General features: G+C 56.2%; 1 protein-coding gene across 2 annotated transcripts in view; it reads right to left on the bottom strand.

The window, feature by feature from the left end:
- Positions 1 to 22,051, bottom strand: part of MPRIP (myosin phosphatase Rho interacting protein) — a 187,233-nt gene that overhangs the window by 53,110 nt on the left and 112,072 nt on the right. The window contains exons 6-14 of one of the 2 annotated variants that reach the window (XM_081110750.1): positions 21,238 to 21,448; positions 19,619 to 20,132; positions 15,481 to 15,622; positions 14,610 to 14,723; positions 12,937 to 12,993; positions 11,663 to 11,731; positions 8,911 to 9,000; positions 5,144 to 5,253; positions 1,294 to 1,852 (exon numbers count right to left, since the gene is read on the bottom strand). In XM_081110750.1, the coding sequence (XP_080966876.1) occupies positions 1,294 to 1,852; positions 5,144 to 5,253; positions 8,911 to 9,000; positions 11,663 to 11,731; positions 12,937 to 12,993; positions 14,610 to 14,723; positions 15,481 to 15,622; positions 19,619 to 20,132; positions 21,238 to 21,448 (1,866 nt within the window). The remainder of the gene's footprint in view (positions 1 to 1,293; positions 1,853 to 5,143; positions 5,254 to 8,910; positions 9,001 to 11,662; positions 11,732 to 12,936; positions 12,994 to 14,609; positions 14,724 to 15,480; positions 15,623 to 19,618; positions 20,133 to 21,237; positions 21,449 to 22,051) is intronic. The other variant, XM_081110751.1, reaches the window with a different exon arrangement.

Below are 22,051 nucleotides of genomic sequence, written 5' to 3'. Positions count from 1 at the left end.
TTTATCCAATGGATCCTACATAACCTCCTGTTTGCGAAGAGGGTCCCATGAGATGTGGAGGGCAAGCAAGCTACTTCAAACTCTTCTTGCTTTCAGTGGCTTTGAATTCAGTCATCCAACCAGTCACTTCTTCCCCAAATACTCCCTAGGAGCCTAACTGGGTGCTGGGCCATGTGGGCCACTCTGCCTGCCTGCCCCCGAGGCTGTGGAGCTGGGAGACGGGCAGGGTGCTGCCGGGTTATGTGAGAGGCATTGACGTTCTCCCTTGACGTTCAGACATTGCTGTTTAAAACAAGCTTACAGTCCCGTGTGGGGCCTATTTTAGCTTATAGCAATCTGAGTTTGAACTGTTATTTATTGCATCTTGCCTTTATTATCCTATTAGTAGGCATAGAAAATGGAAATAAACTCAAAGTGTTCATGATAGTGATAAATGTCAGCCTCGTGAATTTAACAGACGAGGAAAAATAAGAAAAGGCGGGCCAAAGTGACCAATCTGTAACTTTAATCAGCTACTTCTGTAAAAGAACACATCTGAAACACGACACTGTAAGGCTGTACCTCCTCGGTCAGGAACTTCCTGTTCAGATTTATAAATGCACTGCAGAAGTTCCTCAGATCTGATTTCTGGACACATGTTCATGAAGAAACGTACTATGCTGCAAATGCAGGGCTGGCACTCATCCTGTATCTGGGTGCCCAGAGGGACCTGCTCTGCAAAGTCTCCACAGTGCAGTTCTTGCCGAATGAGTGCACGGCTCACCCAGGCACCCACCTGCCTCCTGCGGGGGCCTGCACCTCCTCAGGTCCCCGGCAGTCACCAGGCTGCTGGGCAGCAGTGGGACGCTTCTCTGCCTCCAGCTTTGGCCTGCTCGACCCAGGGCCGCCTAGTGCAGATCAAACCTAACTCTGCTTATGCTCGTCTCCCCTGAAGATCTCGAGTTCATGCTGGAAACAGGGCCCTGAAACCCTACCAGCCTCTTTTCTGGCCACTCTGACTCTACGGGCAGTGCCCCTGCCACATGGCAAACTACTCTGTCCTAGAAAGGGCTGGTGCCCCCACCACCCTGCATGAGCCTGCACTCCCTGTACCTCTCAGTGACTACCCTGGACTCTAAGAACCTGTCCATCCATGGGTCTATCTTCCTGAACGGTCTGCAAGCCCTGGAGGGGAGACCACATCTCCCTCGGTCATGCAGCTGAACCACTCAGGCTGCTGCTGGGCACAGGGGTGGGTGCTCAGGAAGGGCCGCTGCTTGGAACCTGCCCACCTGTGGCCGCCCTGGTCGTTACCTCCTTCTCCAGCAGGGAGGTCAGCTCATGAGTAGAGAGCCGGTCACTTCTGTCCTCAGAGGACAGGTGCAGAGGGGCAATGGGCACCTGCTTTTCTTCCCGGAGAGGGGTGGTCTCCACCTGATGCCACCGCTGCTCTATCTCCACATGGACATTCTGTGTCTTGAGGTCGGGGGTCACAGGTAGCCCCGGGCTCCGATCCACCTCCATCCGCAAGGACGTGTCGTCAGTGGCTGGCCCGTCCACTGTGTCGAGCATCCCGAAGCGCTTACGGCGCTCTTCCCGCCTGCGCGCCCGCTCCCGCTCCAGCTCCCCCGGCCCGGCCTCGGAGAGACTGCTGGGCAGCCCTGCGCTCGCCCTCTCCTGAGCCAGGGCCTGCTGCAGGGGGCGGAACTCAGCCCAGTCGAAGGTCTTGGAGCGCCCCTCCCGCCTGCGCTCGCGAGCTCGGCTCCTCTTCGGCTCAGGGTCTGGCTCCCTGGGCTCCACCTCCAGCTTCTCACTTGGCCTTGGGCAGGTCTCGAAGGAGGAGCTGATGCGGCTTTTCTCCTCCGGCAACGAGCTGGGCAGGGGGCAAACAGCCTGTCAGGGGTGGCTCCCGTGCGGCCCCAGCAGAGGCCCGCTCCGCGCCCCCACATGACCTTTCCACCTCTGGGGCAGCTCCCTCAGGGAGCGGAGAAAGCAGTGTCCTCATTTCCTCACAGGGAACCAACAGAGTTCTGAGTGGGGATGGGAGAGAAGCCACCTGAGCAGCCTACAGGTGTCCAGCAGGAGGGTACTTTGAGGCCCAACTGAGGAGATGCTGGGGGAGCACCTGGGATGACGAAGCTCGGAGCACTGCCCTGCTTAGAGCCAAGGCTGCGAGCCCTCCTGCTGCACCAGGCACAGCCGCTGTCCAGACCCTTCCGCGGGGAGGCCGCCCCTGTGGCACGCATGCACTGGGTAGTGGGGACAGAAGGAAGGAGACCCGCTGTGTCCCTTGAAGGGATCAAGCGTTTTCTATAAGCAGGGAAGCAACATGGTCAGGTCTGTGCCTCAGGAACCCCCGTGGCTGGTATGACAGATGAGCCAGAGTGACAGGCGCGAAAGGACCTGCGGACACACCGGATAGATGTCCCAGGTGCACCAACTCCCCACCCCATGCAGTCGCCCACTCAAGGGCACTTCTGCATGCCCAGCAGCGAGTCCAGGCCTTTTCCCAATTTGCCCCAAAGCAAAGATTCCTAAAGAGGAATAAGCCTTCCGGGTAGGAGAGGCATCAGTCACAGCAGGCTGAGGCCGGCTCTCCAGGCTCTTTGGATGAAGCCCCGAGATCTGCAGCCTGGACAGGGGCCAAGGAGCAAAAAGCACATAGGAAGCCACCTGGGCCTGCGAGGGCCAGTGGGGGGCTCTAGGGGACACCTAAGGGTAAATGGGACCAAAGAGAAAGGACCCGGTGAAAGAGGCCCCAGAAGAGCAGGGCCACCACCACCTCCTGGGCCACCTGTCCCCGCAGCTAACGAGGGGAAAAACAAAGTGCTTCCAAGCGGCAGGGCCTGCAAGCTTCCTGTGAACACCAAAGCACACCGGAAGGCAAGTTCTCCAGCACAGACCTGACGCCCTGAGCTGAGGGGAGCAGGCGCAGGACGTTAGGGTGACGTGGAACACTGGAAGCAGCAGCCACGCCAGGACCGCCAGTCTCTCCAACAGAGGAAGCCCCCAGGCAGGAAGCCCCACCGCTCCTCCAGACACAGCAGCCTACCCCCCAGCACCTCTCACGTTTGTATGTGTTTCTAATACGTCCTTGGGACTCAGCCTGGTAGCACAAAAATCCTTATTTTCCTCAAACGACAGGAGCCCATGTCAAATAAGCGCAAAGGCTGAAAATAAATCGGGGGGACAAAGTACACCACTCACGGGAAAGTAAACCCTAGCCAGAGACAAAACGCCTGGTCCCTGGGCACCCGGCCCCGCAGGACGCTGAGCCGGTGTGGGGGAGAAATGTGCAATGACAGGTTCTCAGTGCCAGCCTAGGAGATGCACTCTTTTTCAATCCTCACCCGAGGATATGTCTTTGTTGATATTTTAGAGAGAGAGGAGGGAGGAGGGACATTGATATGAGAGAGAAACGTCCATCTGTTGCCTCCATACACGCCCTGATGGGGGATTGAACAGCAACCTAGGCATGTGCCCTGACCGGGAACCAAACCTGCACCCTTTTGGTGCATAGGACAACGCTCCAACCAACTGAGCCACCCGGCCCTGCCTGAGATCCCAAAGCTGACATCCCAGCCAGACCCTCAGTCTGAGGCACAGGGGCAGGCCCCAGGTGAGCACCAGGGCTGGCTGGGACAGGGTGAACAGGTGAGTGCCTGTGGCTGTGAGAGGCCCTGACCTGAGGCCACCGGCCCTTGGAGGCCACGCAGCTCCCTCCAAGGGGAGGGAGCTAGATGGAGCCAGGTGCCTCTCTTGCTTTGCTCTGGGCATCCTCGAGGGGTCAGTGTTGGCCTCTGCTCCTCAGCGGGAGAGAGCTGGGGCAGCTGCAGAGCTGCCATGGGCACAGCCACAGGGCGGAAGCCTCCTGCAGGTATGCACACAGGATGTGCTCGCGCACAGGACACTGGCAGCCTGTCCCACTCACCATCTCCTGGCCTTACCAACTCAGGAACAACGGACTATCCTGTTGTTTAATAAATAAGTGAACAAACAATGCCAACAAATATGGGAAAGAACTAAAGAAAAAAGTTACTTTGGGTTCCTTTCCTTTCTTCTGGTTCAAAGAGGTACAGTGTCTTTAAAAAAAAGATTTGGGCCCTAATTGGTTTGGCTCATTGGATAGAGAGTTGGCCTGTGGACTGAAAGGTCCCAGGTTCGATTCTAGTCAAGGGCATGTACCTTGGTTGCGGGCACATCCCCAGTAGGGAGTGTGCAGAAGGCAGCTGATCGATGTTTCTAACTCTCTATCCTTCTCCCTTCCTCTCTGTAAAAAATCAATAAAATATATATATATAAAAAAAGACTTAGCTTAAAAAAAAAAAAAATTGGCATGGCCGTAGCTGCCCCAGCCACCAGAGGGCACACTGCAGGCACCAGGGTCACAGAATGTTACCTCCGATGCAAGAAATATACTTGAGGAGTCCTTCAAACTGTCTGAAAAGTGTCAGTGACAGGTTCTCAGACAGGCGTAGGCTCTGAAGCCTGAGGCGAGAGCAGCAAAGTGTGGGGCATCACAGGGCCAGCTCCACTCACTGGAGCCATGTCCTCTTTCTTTTAAAATGAAAACCAGCGAGTTTCTACCCTTCAGGGCTGGAGGAGGAAGGCACACAGTGAACCAGGAGATACATGAACCAAGGAGTATTATGGGGATGAACAGTTTCCAACTTAGGCTCCAGCACCGAGAATTTCAGAGAATTTTTCCTGGTTGCAGGCCTCTCCCCCTCCCACCCCCCCCCCCACAATGCATGCACGTGTGTGTGTGTGTGTGTGTGTGTGTGTGTGAGAGAGAGAGAGAGAGAGAGAGAGAGAGAGAGAGAGAGAGAGAGAGAGAGTAAATGCTGTGGTGTCTTATGAATGCAGCCTCCGGGGCTGCCCTCACCCAATGGAGCATAGCGCCAGTTCCAGGCCCACACCAGAGGGAGCTTAGTCCACCAAGCTCAGTTCTGACAGTGGCACAAATGATACTTAAGTGGCTCTAATGCAAGAAATACTTACAGGAGGAAAAGGTAACCCCACACAGAAAAACCAGGAGCCAGAAAGAGGAGAGCAGGGCCAGCCAGCGCGGGGCAGAGGCGGCAAGGAAGAAGGCCGCACTGGTCTCCAGCTCAGGTCCCGGGAAGCGCCAACCCCTGGGGAAGGTGGCTCCCTCCGACTTTACCTTGTCACATCTGGGGCCGAGGTCGGATGGACGTGCTTCATGATGGTCTGGATCCAGTTCCGCCGGATTCCCGACGTCATAGCTGAGAGGGTGAACTCGCCCTCCTTCGTCTACACAAAGGACAAGGCAGTATCAGTGACCATGGTCCGCCCACCCACCCTCAGAGGTCAGTCCTGCAGGGAGGATGTGGCCAGGCGGCTATCTTAGGAGCACCATGCACAGCCACTGGGAGAAATGAGACCTGAGAGCAGAGGAAACAGCACCGTGCTTTCCTGGGAATGGCTGTCGCCGGGACCTCCCTCTGTGGGACTCAGCGGGCATGTCTGGCACTGGGGGGACTCCTGCTCTTCAAGAAACTCACAGGCTGCAGGGAGAGTGTGAGCACGTGGGGAGCAGTGGGAGAAGCCCACAGCACAGGGGCTGAGTTGGACCATGAGGGTGAGGAGGGTGGCAAGCGGATGGGGAAGAGGCGCACATCCCAGGCAGGGGCCACAGGAAGAGCCGGGCTCGTCAGGCACAGGCAGGCAGGCGGGGACAGCAGGCGTGAGGCGGGGCAGCAGGCGTGAGGCCGGGCAGGAGGCGTGGTCATGACGGAGCTGCCTCTCGGACTGAGAAGCGGCAGGGAGGCCCGCTGGGCGGTTCGGGCAGGGTCCAGGGAATTAGAATTCAGGTGGTGACAGAGAAGAGGGCAGGGAGCGCTTCTGGGACAACCCCTCGGCCTCCGGCCTGGGTGAGCTGATGGGCCATCAGTCAAGATAGGGGGCCCTCCTGTAGTGGGGAGCTGTGCAGGCCGCAGGGGAAGGAAGCAGCACGCCAGCGAGGGGGGAGTGCCTCTGGGGCAGGTCCCTCCAGAGAAGGCACGATGGGAACCCAGGTGGTGGCCACATGGAGCCCACTGCCCTGCTCCTGCAGCCACAGGCTCCTGTCTCACAGGAGGGGGTGCGGTCCTGTTCTTTACGCTGCACAGGCTACTCGGAAACAAACCCACGAGAGGTTAGCAAATCAGCTGATGGGAAGATGAAACCACCAAGATGGCGTGGGCTGGTACTGGCGTGGCCATGGACCAAAGCTCAAGACCACGTGCCAGGCTGGAGAGCTGCAAAGTGCAGCTTGGACTTGACCTCAGCCTCCAGCTCGGCCCCCAGTCAGAGACACCCCACAACCCCTCGTTCCTTTGGTTTCCCTTGCTGTGCTCTGAAGGTGGGGCCATGGCCTTCACGCAATCTGAGTGCTGCCTCCCTAGGCCCTGGCCCTGCGTGTCCCGGGGGTCGGCTCACACTTGTCCTGGGGTCCTCTGCCGCCTCCCGCTCCTAGGTCTGGTGTCTCTGCAGGCTGGTCTCGGCCATCTCCACATCCTGCCCCAGGACCTCATCTCCTACCCCCGGAGGCTCTTTCCCAACTGTGGGCCCACACCTGGCTGCCTGTCTAATGTCCTTAGAGACTAGCCCATCACAGCCAGAATTCCAGAGGCTCTACTCCTTTTGTGAAGTCACCTCTGCTGCCCAACTTCTGCACAAGGCTTGCCATGCTCTGGGCACCCAACCTCACACCTGCCTCCTTCCTCACCTGCCCACAACCACAGCCCATGGGTACCTCCTCCAGTACCTCTCAACCACTTCTCTCTTTTCTGCCCACCACTGTGCCTGCTTGGTCTCCTGCCTCTACCTTCTCCTCCTTTAACCACTCGCATGTCCAGCTGGCTGTGTCTTCCTACACGAGGTAATGGTTCCAGTACCTTCCACAACAGCAGGACAAGGCTGATTTCTGTTCCGGCACTGGGGCTCCCACGGTACCCCCTGCCCAGCTTCCGCACTTAGCTCCCTTGTAGGTGCCACTAGTTCTGGTGGCTGCGCCAGGGGCCCTGCACACTCATTCCTCATCCTTGCCTCTCAAGATCCTGAAACTCCCCAGTGGCCCGAGCGGAGAGCCTCCAGGACCTGCCCTCCATGCTGAAAGTGACCTCTCATGACCCAGACCCTCAGCCACGGGCCCAAGGAAAGGCATCAGAGCCTGGGTAAGCTCCCATCCAGGGGAGGGGAAAGGCGCCAGGCTGACAGGGAGAGCAAACTGCGTGGCTCGGGCCCTCGATGATGAAGTTGTAACTTGCTCAGTGAGGGGAGCTGACTTTAGTGGCAAGTCACCTCTCACCTTAGGACGCCCTGCCCTGAGAAACCTGCTCTTTAAGATGGGGAGGGATGGGTTGGGGGGGGGGGCAGCATGGCGCCTAGTAAGCCAGAAGTCACCACTGCCACCAATACCGCCTGAAGACAAGAAGCTCAGAGCATGTCTGCTCCTCCTGCAGGGACAGGGGCAGAAGGGCATCAGAGTGGGGTGGCTAAGATCCTGAAATCCACAACCTCATGTCCTGGCCCTCATGCCAGGCCCCTGTGCAACTCCCAGCTATGCCGTGGCACTCACAGGGAGAAATGCCATGACCAGCGGCCCAGTGGGCTGTATTTCTCCTTAAAATGCACACAGTGGCCTTTGGGTCCTGACCCGTCTCTTTTAAGTTTGGTTAATATGACTCAGTCTCAACGTGCTTGATCCACTCTGAGTCCAATGGTACAACCGAGTGTTCATACCCAACCACCTGAAGGTAAGACCCTGTAAAAGTTCCAGGTCCTGTGAGGCAGAGCCGGGGCCAGCCCGGCGGTGCAGCTGTCGGGCTGTCCGTTCGGTCACAGGCTCTGGCACCAAGTGGCCCTGGCTCCTGGGAAGCAACCTGGGAGCCTGTAATTCAGGGCGGAGCAGGCTACGCTATAAAGACCAGCCATCAGTGAGGCTGGGCTAGGGGCCACGTGAAACCAGCTGACCTCTGAGGGGAGGCCTGGAGGCTGTGCTCGACCACATGGATGTGACTCCATCCATCGTGACAGTTATGAAGCCTCAGTAAAAACTCAGGCTTCCTGGGAAGGAGGCACTGGGTGTCACAGCCACACACACACCAGGAGGGGTGTGTTCCCAAGGACATGGATGCTTATGCTGAGAGCCTCGCAGAGGATGGCGATGCTCAGGTCTCGCTTCCTTTGTGGCTCTAATGGTACCTTCTCCCAAAGCGAAACCACAGCCTCGGCCCAGTGCTTTCCTGCGCTCTGGCTAATTCCTGACCCTGAGGATGACGGAGGCGGCCTCGCCCTGCAGCTGGCATTAGAGGGCAATGTGGTAGGCAGGGGATGCGTCCTAACTTGAGCCCGGCTAACTCCAGGTAGCCCTGAGCCACCGACTTTCATGGAATGGACAATGAGCACTGTCTTAGTCATCTAACCAGGTTATTTTTGAGGTCAAGGGCAATGGCTTGCTCGTCCGAGTCCCTTACAAGGTTATGGGGTGGGGGGGTCGGGGGGGGGGCGACGACCTCATGAATTTTCAAATTTATGACTGATGACTAGAAGAATAAGAAAGAACAGGTGAACTGAAGCCTAGTATTCTGAGATTTAAATAGTTAACACTTTCATTCTTATTCCTTACATATCCACCCAATGTCCCAAGCTCCAGGATAAAAAAAACCAAAACTTCAGCAACAAAGGTTCTCAACAGTCTGGAAAGAAGCTAATGCCTAATTGTTTGCTGAGATCACCAACTGGGGGAGGGGTCAGGTGCCACAGGACTGAGGAAGAGCAGGGCAAGGCGCCAACACTGACGGGAAGAACGCCTGCTGGCCAGGCATGTGCGTCAGGCCCGCCCACAAGTGCCCAGGACTAGGGTCAGGTTCTGAAGAAACGTCCCAGCCAGTCAAGCCTGTCTCCAAACTCCATCCCTGGGCTCACATGTATCTGAAAGCCATAATTTCTCTGCACTGGATACTCCGTGACATCATAACATGTAGACAAGTCAATTTCCCCATCCAAGTCAGCCGCCTGCAGAGAGAAATGGGAAGAACATTAAGAGGTTTAGAAATAAAAGTCAAACTAGACAAGTTTTCACAGGGACTGTGTGCTGCCTTTCTCTTAGGGAGCACAGGCCTTGCCTGCGGGGATAAAACCAGGCCGACACTCCACCACTTCCCACGTGTTCCCTGCCAAAGACACCCTATGTTGATGGTTCTCACATGTGCTGCCAGACGTCTTCATGCTCTTAGAAATGGAGGTTAGCTTCATCAAAGAGTTATGTGAGCTTTACCTATTGAAATTTACTATATTAGAAATTAAACTGAAAAAAATTTAAACATATCTACTCACGTAAGAATACAAATAAGCCCATTTCATTTTTAAATAAAAATATTACTTAAAAAAGCAGTGATAAGAGTGGTATTGAATTTTTACAAATCTCTTTAATATCTGGCTTTTCACATCTGTTTCTGCATTCAGTCTGACGGCTGCACTGTTTTGGCTGAAGTACATATTTCATGAAGTCTGACTTACACAAAAACAGAGTTGAAAGCGGAAGACATATTTTAAGTCCTCAGATACTGTGGTTCCTTTTCGATAAGTGGTAGTTTCTTAAAGGTTAACTATGAAGTGGAATCTGAAATCGTATCAAGGAACTTTCTGTACTTGGTTACATACAGCCAGTTTCCCTGCCCGTGGCATGGATCTTTCACCCATGCACAACTGTGCAGCGTTATACATTGGTCCTTTGGAAGAGGGCGAGTTACACACACTCCTAGTGTTGACACATCTCATTTCTAAGATCAAACACTGCATTTGTTAGCATCACTACCCATTTGGTCAGGAGAGTCTGTAAGAAAAGGAGAGCTGTCAAATTCTTGATGAATACGTTTCCCAAAGTTCCCGTTTCTGCTTGAAAGCTTATGTCGCAGCGCTGGCAATCACTCCTGTCAGTTGCTTTCCTAAAAGGAATAGGCTCACTTGGTTCATTTTGAAAAATGTCTGCTAACACCCAAAGTAAAGGAGCAGCTTGTCTGTTAGTTATCCTTTCTCCAGGGGGAGAGACGCTCAGCAGGCGAGCAGGCAGGCACGTGCCCAGGCACAGCCACCATACTTCAGGTGGCAGAAGAGACTTATGCTTACTTCCCATTTCGAATATCAGAATATTAAAAAGATGGCTCTTCAATGATTAAGACTTAATAAAATTAGTAACTTTCTTTTTCTTTTGTTAATCCTCACCTGAGGATATTTTTTCCATTGATTTTTAGAGAGTGGAAGGGAGGAGGAGGTGGGAGAGAGGGAGAGGGGGAGAGAGGGGGAGAGAGGGGGAGAGAGGGGGAGAGAGGGAGAGGGAGAGGGAGAGGGAGAGGGAGAGGGAGAGGGAGAGAGAGAGAGAGAGAGAGAGAGAGAGAGAGAGAGAGAGAGAGAGAAACGTCGCATGAGCCCTGACCAGGGCCAGGGATCCCTGCAACCCAGGCACATTCTCTTGACTAGGAATCAAACCCATGACCCTTTGGTGTGAGGGCCAGCGCTCTAACCAGTGAGCACACTGGCCAGGGCTCTAACTGTCTCTAACTGTATGGCAGTGAAGAATGCATGGCCGCTGGCCATCCGCGGCTGCAGCCTGCGATTGGGCTGAGACACCAACAGTTTCACCTGCCACTGCTTTGGCCACCAGTGTAAATGTGAATACAATGAAAAAAGCAAACAGCATCTTAGTTTTATAACAACAGTTTTGAGTACCCCAACCCCTGAAAGTGTCTCCAGGGCCCACACTCTGAGAACTGCTGGTTTATCCAAGTGGCAGACACACAGTGTGTGGTTAGGCACTTCATGTGCTTCTGGAACCCCTAATATTAGGCACACCAGGGGCCAACCCCCACCCTAGTCTACACCCACCCTGTATCACCAATATCTTTCCACTGCACTAATATTAGTGATACTACCCTGTATCACCAATATCTTTCCACTGCACTCCGTTAAAAACTTAGGTTTTTAGGTTCAGGGCATGTAAATACCAGCCCCTAATGACAGACATTTAGTTCTTTTCAGTTTCCTGCTATTAGAATAGTATTAAATGACTCGCCTTGGACACAGATCTTTTACTACATGTGGAAATATATCTGAAGGATTCCTGGAGTCGAACTACAAGGGAAGGTTAGAAACACATTTGCTAAACTGCTAAAAAATTAAATAAATAAAGGGTTTTCGTAGGTGAGGAAAGAGCTCCTCTGGTGGTCCTTTGACTGGAATCAAGACTGTCGACTGAGCCAACCACGTCCACCTGCCACGCTCTATGCTCATCCAGAGAAGAAAGGACAAGATGTTTTAGTTCAGTCTTCAAAAGACTCACTTTACCACAAACTCTCTTTGTAGAAAAAAACAAAACTGCTCATCCTGAGTTTTAAAATAAGACATCTTTGTTTTTCAAAGAAGTTGCTCAACCCCACTATGCCCAGGTGCCTGAAGCAGTGCCTCAGGAGACCCCCTGGCCAGGCAGGAGCCCGTGGTGAGCACATCCCAAATTGGCTGCACTGCACTTCCCCCCAGGTCTGGACTGGGGAGGCCAAGACGGCAATGCAGACACCCGTCCACAGTCAGAGGGGGTTTCAGCCCAGCAGCCTCGGGCTCCCAGATGCCACCTGAACCCCTTCCGCTGTCTTCCCAATGGGAGCAAAGCCGAGACACTCACCTCCTCAGCCACCGAATCCCTGTAGTATCTCAGGCTTTGATCAGCAAGGACAAACCAGTGTTTCTTCCACTGAAATAGGAGGGAAAAGACAGACTCAACTTCTATGCAGCACCTCCTGCTCCAAGGGGTCTGTGCCAAGTCCCAGAGCACCTCCCTCCGCACATGTAAAGCAGAGGGAGGGCAGCCCTGCCACAAGCAGCAGACACACACACAGAGAATCCACAAGGCCCAGCAGCCATGCACAAAGGATTCCCGGGCACTTGCGAAGCCCTGACTCCCCAATGATAGGGTAGGAGGGGGAGCTGGGGTGGGCCACAGGCTATGGGCTCTTCGTAACCCAGAGGTGTAGCTGGTGAACAGCGCTTCACAGTCCTCAATCTCAACTCCAGAGGCTGCAGTCGGGGGGTTGGGCCCTTAAGAGCTGAAAGGTGGCTGTGAAATCAGCATCTTCCTTCTAAGGAGGCACCTGGGAGCCATAGCCACTGGCTGGTTACCCAGAGGGTGCGCCCATTGCAGCCAGCAGTGCAAACCAATCAGCCAGATTCCCCTGCCGTCACTGTGGGGAGCAGAGAGGGAGATGAGTCTCGGGCAAGGACACGAGGACTGACAGAGAGGACGTTTGGCACAGCCACGCAGGAAGCAGGGGGAGAATGTGGGCGGGCAAGGTTCCGAGGCTTCCTGGTGTGACCTAGTAGGCTACTCCTCAAGCCTCCTTGGAGTCTGGACTTCTAACCCCAACCAGGGTCAAGGTAGGGCTGGCAGGTCCAGTGGTAAATGGCTCTTCTGGCCTGAGTCTGATGGGAAGAATGTACTACAATGGCTCTCCCAGGACTGCAGCTGAGCTGGTATCTCTGACAGCCTTGCTGCCTTCAGCCGCTGTCTCCTTGGCTGCCTTGTATGCAAATACAAGCCAACCCTACAACCAGAGGTTTTCCCTGTTCCTGGGGAGCCTGGTCTCCCAGGGAACTTTTAGGGAAGAATAGCAAGTGGGGAGCTAGTGTTGGAGGATGGATGTCCCCACAGCCCAAGGCCAAGATCACTGCTGGGCACAGGAGAGCAATCCACACCCTGGCAGCAGGCAGGCCTGCTGGCCCCTCTCCAGAAGCCCAGCCCACTGCAGCAATGGGGCTGTGATCCTCCACTTTTCAGAGGAGATGGGGGTCTGCCAGAGGTGGAGGCGGAGCCAGTGCTCACAGACCAGCCAGGGATAAGGCCAGCTCGGCCCTGTAGCTGCTCCCAGCCTCTCAGAAACCACAGAAGTTCTGCATACAAACCTGGCCATCCTCGTACTGCTTGGTCAGCCAGCCTTTCTTGAAATTCAGCAGGTCAGGCTGAGAAAAGAAAAAAGAACAATTCAGAGGAAACCCTGTGGCATCTCACTCATGGACAAAGGGTGACTGACAGCACATGTTTCTGTCCAGATCTAACGGATACCAGGAAAAGGGGTTTCTTCGCCTACCAAATAAGCCTGCATGGCCCCCCTGGCCCCGGTGGGTGCTGCCGGCTGCCCCACAGGCACGCACAGCTGTGAGGAGCGAGATGGCAGGATGGGCAGGCTACTGTGAAGGAGAGCCCGCCTCCTGTCCCGACAGCAGGGCTGCCTGGTGCTCTGAGACAGGCCCTTGCTTCGTCTTCCTGGGAGGCACAGAAGACTGGCCCAGACGGAGAGTCACTGAGAGTATTATGTGAAGGGGAAGGTCTGCAGTGGCAGCTAGGAGAATTCATAAGTTCTGCTGAAGCCACAGGAGAGGGAGAGAGGGAGAAAGGGAGAGAGAGAGAGAGAGAGAGAGAGAGAGAGAGAGAGAGAGAGAGAGACAGACACACCGACCACTGAGCAGAGGCCACGTCTGGTTTTCAGCCAGACGCAGCAGCTACTGTGCCAAGACCCTCAGGCCACTTATCTGTACCAGGATGAAGTTCAGTCTCCATTTCCCTACAAGGAGCAAAACTAGGGCAACAGACAATGAAGCAGGGGGTGCAGGACCACCAGTGGGGCTGGAACGAAGAGCTATCCCTGCTGGTCCCTCCTGCCCTGCGCTGTCCACACTCCTGCTCGGATCCCCTACAGCCTACCTGGCCCCTACCTGTGTGTTATGCCTAGTACCCCTTACAGCTGGTACCTCAGAGGGACACGGATCAGCCCTCCTTTCACCCCACCTGCTCGCTGCCTTTCTACCACCATCCTGAGCAGAAACAGGCTGTGGTGTCTCCTGTATTCCCGGGCCTGGGAGGAGTCAGAACAGATGTGCAGGGCAGGACAGTGACCAACAACACCTCTCCCGGGAGTCTCTGCTCCAAACCCTGGAGCAAAACTCAGAACTCAAGGAAAAATAGAACTTCCTCAGGTAAACCTCCTGTCCTTGCATCAACGTTTCCTGTCAATTGGGCTGGTGGCTCGACACCCCGGTGGGAAAATGGAGACACCAGCCCTGGGCTCCTCAGGGGGCAAAGGACAAAGGCCGAGAGGAGCCCCAGGCCACCCCCAGGGCTTCAGACCTGTCGCTGCTGGTGGGAGTGATGGTGCCACCTGGACTCCCTCTGATCACTCCCCACCTGCACCCCCACTGCTCAGCTCAACCGACCTGAGCAAGGGCCTATTCTCCCTCTGTGGGGAAACCCCAACCAGAGGGGCTCCTGTCTCCAAAATGTCACAGAAACAAACACCCCAAATAAGAAGAACAGGGGTTCTCTGCTTTGGCTCTGATCCCTTGCAATCAAGATTCTACTGCCCTGGCCAGGTGGCCACCTCCACGAGACCTCAGAGCTCAGGGTGTCCACAAAGCCCAGGAAAGGGAAAGAAACAGAGCAGCTGATCCCGTCAGACATGAGGGCCGTGCAGAGGGGAGCTCCAGCACAGATGCACGGACAGCAGCAGACAGTGACCTCAAGTGACAGAAGCAGCAGGAGCAGCACCTCCAGGCCATGGCGTTTGGGCGCCTGGGCTCACCGTCAGTGAGGACTCCATGGACCTCCTGTCCAGTGACTTGGCTCTTCGGTGTGGAGACAGGGGGGAGGCTGAGGCGTCCGGGAGAGGAGCTGTGGGGGCTTCACTGGGGAGGTCCTGTGGCAGAGAGTAGCCGCCAGTCAGTACTGTCAACTCGGGCAGGAAGCAGGGAGTCCGGCAGCCAGAGCTGTGGAAGGGTCAGGACTGTAGGGACCTTGTTCCCAAGTGAGGCGGCTTTTGCGGACAGAGGACAGGAGCCTGCGTGCAGACTTCCGTCCAGCGCCTTCTGCTTTGCTTCCGGCAGTGGGATCGGCGATGCCCAGGCTGGTGGAGCAGCCTTGTCTTCCAGACACCAGTCACCATCAGTCCTGGTCCCGCCCACCCCTGCTTCTTGGGGTCACAGAAGGAAGAGCCCCGAGTTACATGGCTGCCAGCAGAGCAGCAGGTCACCTCTGGGGCCCAGAGAAAATCTGAGGAGGAAGATGAAGATCAGACACGGCAAGGCCACAAGGCGGTGGGCAGCTCAGGAGGACTGGGAGCAGTCCACCCTGTGGAATGGAGAAAGGAGAGCTGTGGCTGCCACTTGAAAGAGAGACAAGAGGTGCCCGGCCTTGTGGCCGGGCTGCCGCAGAGAGGAAGAGAGGCTCTTGGTCCCACCAGGGACCTCATGGCCGTAGAGCAGCCTCCAGCAGAGATGGACAAGTTCTGACAGGAAGAGCAGAAAGGCAGGCTCTTCTTTAAGAAGGTCACTAATTGGAGACGACGAGAGACCCAAGCAAACGACTGTGAACCGAGAATGGGGAGCCCAGCAGAAGCGTGTCAGGGTGTGTGTGGGGCTCAGAGAGGGTGGGCCTGTGTCCCACCCAGAGCTCACCCGCTTCCTAGGGAACGCCCTCTTCTCACTGCGGCCCTGGCGCGTGTCACTTGATGGCGAGTGCCCCGCTGGCAAGTTGGTCTCCATGTGCTCTGCCTTCTCAATGTCCAAGGCTTCAAATTTCTCGATGACCTGAGACCTCCTGCAAGAGAGGACAGGAGGCTGCTGGGGGGAGACAGGGTCACCCCAGACCAAGGTGGGCTTGTTTTCAAGTTGCAGAGAGGCTCCTTCAGGCACCCCACACTGGCCCACCCCAGCCTTCCCTGGGCCTCCCCTTCTGCAAGGTGTAGGCTGTGCACAGTACACCTGGCTCTGACACCCCTCCCTGAGCTCCCTCTCCCCCCTGCAAAGGGTGGAGCTGTGCAGGGTTGGGCAGCAGCTCGCTTCCCCCACCCCCACACCACCAACACTGGAGGTCCCTAATGATCTGTTGTGATGACACACTCGGCAAACACACAGCCCGTCAGCAGCGTCCTCTCCTGAGCAGACATGATCAGAAGGCAGTCACCACGTGGAGGGGATGGACGCCCATCCTCACTGAGTGCCTAGCAGATCATAATGCAGCCCCCACCCAAAAGGTCCAAAATTGAGCAAGAAAAAGGCCCATGAATTAACATTGTTCTGCCAACAGTAAAAAGAATCAAAAAACAAATTAAAACAAAACAAAGCAAGTTGATTTCATGTGAAAGGGCCGGCGGCATCATCAGGCCATCTCTGGCTGGAGACGGAGCTGAGATGGGAGCGAAGCAGCGGAGGAAGGGCGAGTAACGTCACACAGCGACACAGCAGGAGAAGGTGGAGAGGGGCAAGACCTGAAAGAAAATAAGGCTGAGGAATAAATAAACAGAAAGGGCTGATTTTTAAATCAAATAATGGTAAATCAAAATTAGTCAAAGAATTAAAGAAACAAAACCCGAGGTGACACTGAGGAGGGCAGACCACCTTCCTCCCAGAGTCATGAGGAGTTTGCACCGTGGGCGTGGCAGGGAGGGCGCACCAGGGGCCTGGGAATGAATGCTGGCGGCAACAGGGCCAGAGGCCTGTCCTCCCACAGGGACCCAGGCAAGTGCCGGAGGTGCCTCTTAGGGAGGGTGTGCATTCTGGACAAGTGGCGGAGCCAAGGGGAGCGAGGAAAGGGCTCTGAGCCCAGAGACTGCAGTCACCTCTCTAGGGAAGAAGAGAGGAAGCAGCCTCAAACCTGAGACCCCGCCCTCGCCCGGCCAGCTTTCTTCAGGGAGGGTTTCCATTAAACATGGTATTTTAGGGTTTCCTTATCAAGGAAGGCTTAACACCAAGGGCAGCACTTGGGGCACCTGCACCCTCTGCTCCTCCCTGTGCTTCCACGATTAGAGTGGGAGCCCCAGTGCACTGAGCTTCTGTGACATCCACTCCAGACACAAAACTTCTCCCTGGCCAGCCTGCCAGACCAGCAGTGCAGGAGGCTGAGGGACAGCAGCGAGAGAGGGCAGGCGTCTGAGCACAGGAAGCTACGGCAGAGGCAGGAGTTCCCAGGACCATAGGAAGCTCTTGCAAAGGCTCGCCTGGTGGGGTGGGTGATGCTTCCCCCATGCCTGACCACCCCGTGAGGTCGGATAAGGTTCCAGGCCCCTCCAGGCCTCAGTGCCACCACTTGCTGAAGGAGAGCCCCACCCACTGAGGCCAAGGCTCAGGAAGCCCCAGGGAGGCCCCAGGCGCAGCGCTGGGCCGAGTCATGTGATTGCCAGGACCGCAGGAGGCGGAGTCCATGAGGGACAGGACAGAGGCCTGTCTGCAGCCGCTCCACATGGATAGGCTCTGAAGTCGGCCATGTTTACTTTGCACACTGGGAAGTTTTTAACTTGGGTCCCTTGAAGTGCTGCCTATGTGACAACTCCGCCCTGTGCTGGCTGACAGCACAGGAAGGGGGCGCTGCACCTCTGTCAACCTCTCTGGGCTCCCAGCCCAGGGTGCAGGACCACACCCAGCCCAGGGTGCAGGACCACACCCAGCCCAGGGTGCAGGACCGCACCCAGCCCAGGGTGCAGGACCGCACCCAGCCCAGGGTGCAGGACCGCACCCAGCCCAGGGTGCAGGACCACCTGGAGCGGGCCCTGTGTGAGTCACCAACAGCTCAGCAAGCACCACGCTCACTCAGCAGCAACTCCCTATCCCAGAAATGTTCTAAAGTCCGGGGAGCAAGTCTGAGAGCAGAGCTGAGCAGCCCAGAGGACTGCTTCAGGGCCGTAACTTTTCAGGAAACCGACTCATCACCCCCCAACCTGGCCTCTGGCAGGCCTGGCTCAGTGCCCTCTGGGTAGCTGTGGCTGACACTGCCAACGTGGGATGCTACTCACTCTACCAGGGACAGGAATCAACCAAGCAAAGGCCAGCCACTCAGGACCAGAGAGCAGGCCTGGGGAAGTGACAGCAGCCAGTCAGATGCCATCAGGGCCAGTAAGAAAGTGACGTTACAGTGTTAGGGTGCAGAGCCGGTTGGGTCCCAGGGGTGCCAACACCAGGTAAAAACCCACGGTAGCCAAGAGCATGCAAAAAGCAAAGCCCCAGAGATGCTGCCAACCCCAGGCCTCTAGATCAGAATGAGTTCAAAGCCAAGCAGGTGAGCTGAATGTTAATTCTCTGGTCTGCCACTGAACCAGGGCCTGGCTGCCCCACGAGCGCCTTCCCAACTCGCAGCCTGCCCACAGGTCAGCGCGGAGCCACTCCCACCCTGGCGGTTGGCCTCCTAAACCCCTGACAAGTCCCTTCAGTTATATATTTCCTTAACCGCTTAACGGACAGCCCCAGGCATGCCATGGGAGCAGGGCCTTCCCAGCTCAGGTTCCAGTGGGTGTGGTCCACTGCTCCAGCTGTTCCCAGGGGAGTCACCTGCTTCTGAGCCCCTCTCTCTCCATCTACACACTGGGATGCTGGCACAGGCACCTCATGGGGTTACTAATGAAACAGGAAACCAGCCAACTATCTCTTGGAATTAGGAATATTCTGTTTTCTTCTCTTTCAAGACCAACCACTCTGGGTGTCTTTTCTTTATTCTGGGGGTTAATCCACAGGTGCACAGGCCCTTTCTCCCTGATGCATGTGGAGCGTGCGGAGGTGTGAAAAAGAGAAGGGAGCACAAGAGAAAGGCACCCTATTCCAGTCCAGCCTCTCATGGGAGCCCACTGCCACCCTGGCCTGTCCCCACAGCAGGCCTCAACTCTGAGCCTTACTTAGGCTTTGGTGGGACAGTGAGGAGGACACTGTAAACACTTCTGAAACTTTTCTGGAAAGTGAACTTCTTTGGGAACCTAATAAAAACTAGGAATTTTTTTCACTGGGAAACATTTTTTTCACAGACTTTCAAATGGTTTAGTGGGTCCGTGAGCACCAGCATCCTAACAGTGATCTGGGTGAGAACCCTGTTGTTGGGCAAACAGGGAGGCAAAGGCTCCTCCTTACAGACGTAGGTGGAAGCTCTTATATGGGAGGGGCACTCGGGCGCGCTGGTACAGACAGGGGTGTGGCCTCAGAGATGGAATCAAGCAAGTGCTGCAGGGAAGAGCTATGCTGCCACCCCAGCCCCTGGGCATGGCCCCCTTCCCTGCCCTTCCTCCACACCTGCACCTGGGAATGGCAAGGAGAGTTCCTGCTACCACCTGCACCTCTGTGGTCTTCCTGCCTCCACTGTCTCTTTAGAGATCAGAATTGGGCCAGGAAGGAAAAGATCCAGCCACACAAGGCCTGGCAGCTGAGGACCCTCCCAGAGGCCTCAAGGTCCCAGGCTAAGCAGCACTCATGGGGAGCAGCTGGCTCCTGGCCTCGGCCTCTGAGTACCCAGAGATCCTACATGCTAACCCCCACGAGCTGAGTTCTGGAACCAGAGCACAGGGTCAGGAGGGAAAGGCTCCCACATGCTCTGAGTGTGCTCAGGAAGCAGGGGTGTGTATGCGGAGGGGAGGCAGGGAGGGAGAGGACATGTGAAAGAAACTGTGAGAAGACTGCATGAGTGCGTAACAGTATGTGAGTGTATGAGACTAGGTGTGAGGACGTGTGTAAGAGAAAATGTGAGAGTGTGCAGGAGAGACGTGTCTGTGTGTGTGGGGGGAGGGGGTCTGTGTGCCTGTGTGTGCATATGCATTCAGCCCTCCAATTCCCTCCTTACCTCCGCTCGTAGCCAAACAGACGGGCCACCTCTTCCCTGCCAGGGCTCCGGGCCCGAGTCCTACGCTCCAACCGCCTTCTCTCCACCTGGAAGGCTTCTCGGTGGCTGATCCTGATGGCCTTAGGGACGTCGGCCAGGGCGGCATACTGCCTGCTGGCTTTAAAGGCAAAGGTGCACCCCAGTCTCTCTGCTCCCCGCCCCCCCGGGCTGCTGGAGTCCACATGAGCGGGAGGCTGGCTGGCCACATCCAGAGAGCCGAGGGAGCTGCTGCAGACCATTCGACGCAAGGGTTGAGAACCTGGAGAAGGAAAGGGATGACCAAGCTCCTGGGAGGGCGATCCAGGGCCACTGTACCTGTTGTTGGGGGTGCTGGGGCTGGGAGGGGAGACCGGCTGGGGCAGTGGATGCTCCTCGGCCTTCAAGTCCTGCTTGGTCTTCTCCAGGGAGAAGTAGCCACTCTCCACCCGGACTTTGCGGCCACAGTCCATGCGGTCGCTGCTCATGGCGCTCTCCTCTGGAAGCGAGGGGGTAGGAGACACACTCAGCCTGCTGCCACGCTGGGTTTCTGAGGATGTTTTCTCCAAGCCCACACAGGTCCAAACAGGGGCCTCTCTGCTTTCACCTCCCAAAGCCCATGTGGTTCCCCAAGGAGGCGGTGGGGACACAGCTCCTTCCCGCTGTGCCTCGTCCTCCCCCTGCATAGCTGCCTCGTGGCAGACGGCCAGGGAGGCTCTCCCCTTGCAGCCTGGGAGCTTGACTGGAAGAGCAGAACCCTCCCCCTGCTGCCCCAAAAGATGTCCCACCAACAAGGACTTCTTAGCAAATATTGAGGCACCAACTAGCCATTTTGTCTTTTAGCATACTAATATATTTGGGGAGGGAAGGGGCAAAAGGCTTGTAGAGAAACCAGAGGAGTGAAGGAATTTAGACAGTCTGGGTGTGTGCTACCAAATGAGAATGGAGGCAACTTCTGCTCAGAGCTGGGTCAGTCCCAACTGCCCACTTGTCTTCACTGATCAGGACAAGCACAAATAGGAAGAGCCAGTCTGCGTCCTCCAGAGCCGTCCAGGGCTTGCACAGGAGGCAGAGGCCGTTGCCTTGCTTTGCTCAGGCCAAGTGCTAAGTGGAGAAAGCATGGGAGGCCAACGGCTTCTTCCCCAGCACCCTCTCCCCTGCTTCCCCGGGTCCTGGCAGCATGGGGATGGTGAGGAGGAGAAGAAAACCCTTACTGCTGCTGCTCTCAGGGACACAGTGGACTTTTGGGGTTAACTTGCCATGAAGACAAAGCAGCACAAGGGGCAGGAAACAGGCCTCCTCACATACAGACCTCCTGACAGAGCATTTTGACTCTCACAACACCCACCCAGGGCTAACGCAGCGCGTGCTACCCTCCTTTACAGACAGGCCTCCCGAGCTGGATGGGCAAGGCTGGAGCCCAGGGCTCCCAGTCCCACACCAGGTCAGGCCCTGCCAGGGCTGATGGACATAGGAGGTGAGAGAGCCTGAAGGTGGGACTCACGGCTGAACTAAGCAGGGCCAGCGCTGTACAGAGGCCTTCCAGCACTGTGAGGAGGGCACCAGGAAAGGCAGGCACTTGCGCCAACCTGGCCATCACTTACCATCTTCACCCTCCAGCCCAGGTTCCCTCAGGGCGTTGGTAGCAGGAGGCTGGCTCTGGCTGGGACTCTGAGCTGGACTCAGGCTGCTCTCCTCTGGCTGGTCCTTGGCCCTCATTTCTTCCTGCCAGAGTGTAGACTTGGTGGTGGGGACTTTCTCGGCGCTGGGGATGCTGCTGCTGCTGGTGACAGCCATCTTGGCTGGCCCTGGCTCCTGGGGAGAGAGCACACAGCCGAGCCAGTGCAGAAGGCCTGGGGGCCTGGGTGTCTGGCTACGGGGACACCACGACCAACGACACAGTGTCAGAGGCCCAGAATTCCCAAAAGGAAGGTGTCTTGGTTAGGGGAGAGGCTCCTTCTGAATGGCGATATGGCCTTGTCTCCCCAAGTGCTCGGCCGCCTGGGCCTCAGGCCAGGGTTGGCAAATGCATGGCGCAAAGGCTTAGGGTTTCTGCTCATATCCTCAACGCCAAACACATGCAAGTTCTCCCTGCCCACAGTACCAGACAGCCCAGAGCAGCGGACCAGGCATTAGAGACCAGACCCCAAGTGATTGGTTCAGAGTCTGTCATCCCCAGACTTCCAGGTGCTCAGGATAGAGTGAGGGGCGCTGAGATGAGGTGAGGAAAGAACACACCGTTGAGATGGGCCCACTGGTGAATGAAAAGCATGTGTTCACACAGCATCCACACCAGGGCCAGCTCTTCGCCTCACCCACCTCTTCTTTTTGATCCTAGGACGGTAAAATGAACCTGGGATACCGTTTAAAGCAGCAGTTCTCAACCTGTGAGTCGCGACCCCTTTGGGGGTCGAACGA

The sequence above is a fragment of the Myotis nattereri genome (assembly GCF_964212035.1).
Source record: "Myotis nattereri genome assembly, chromosome: 16".
NCBI classification, from domain to species: Eukaryota; Metazoa; Chordata; class Mammalia; order Chiroptera; family Vespertilionidae; genus Myotis; species Myotis nattereri.
Note: the sequence above shows the minus strand (reverse complement) of the source record. Positions and strands in the feature narration are given on the sequence as shown.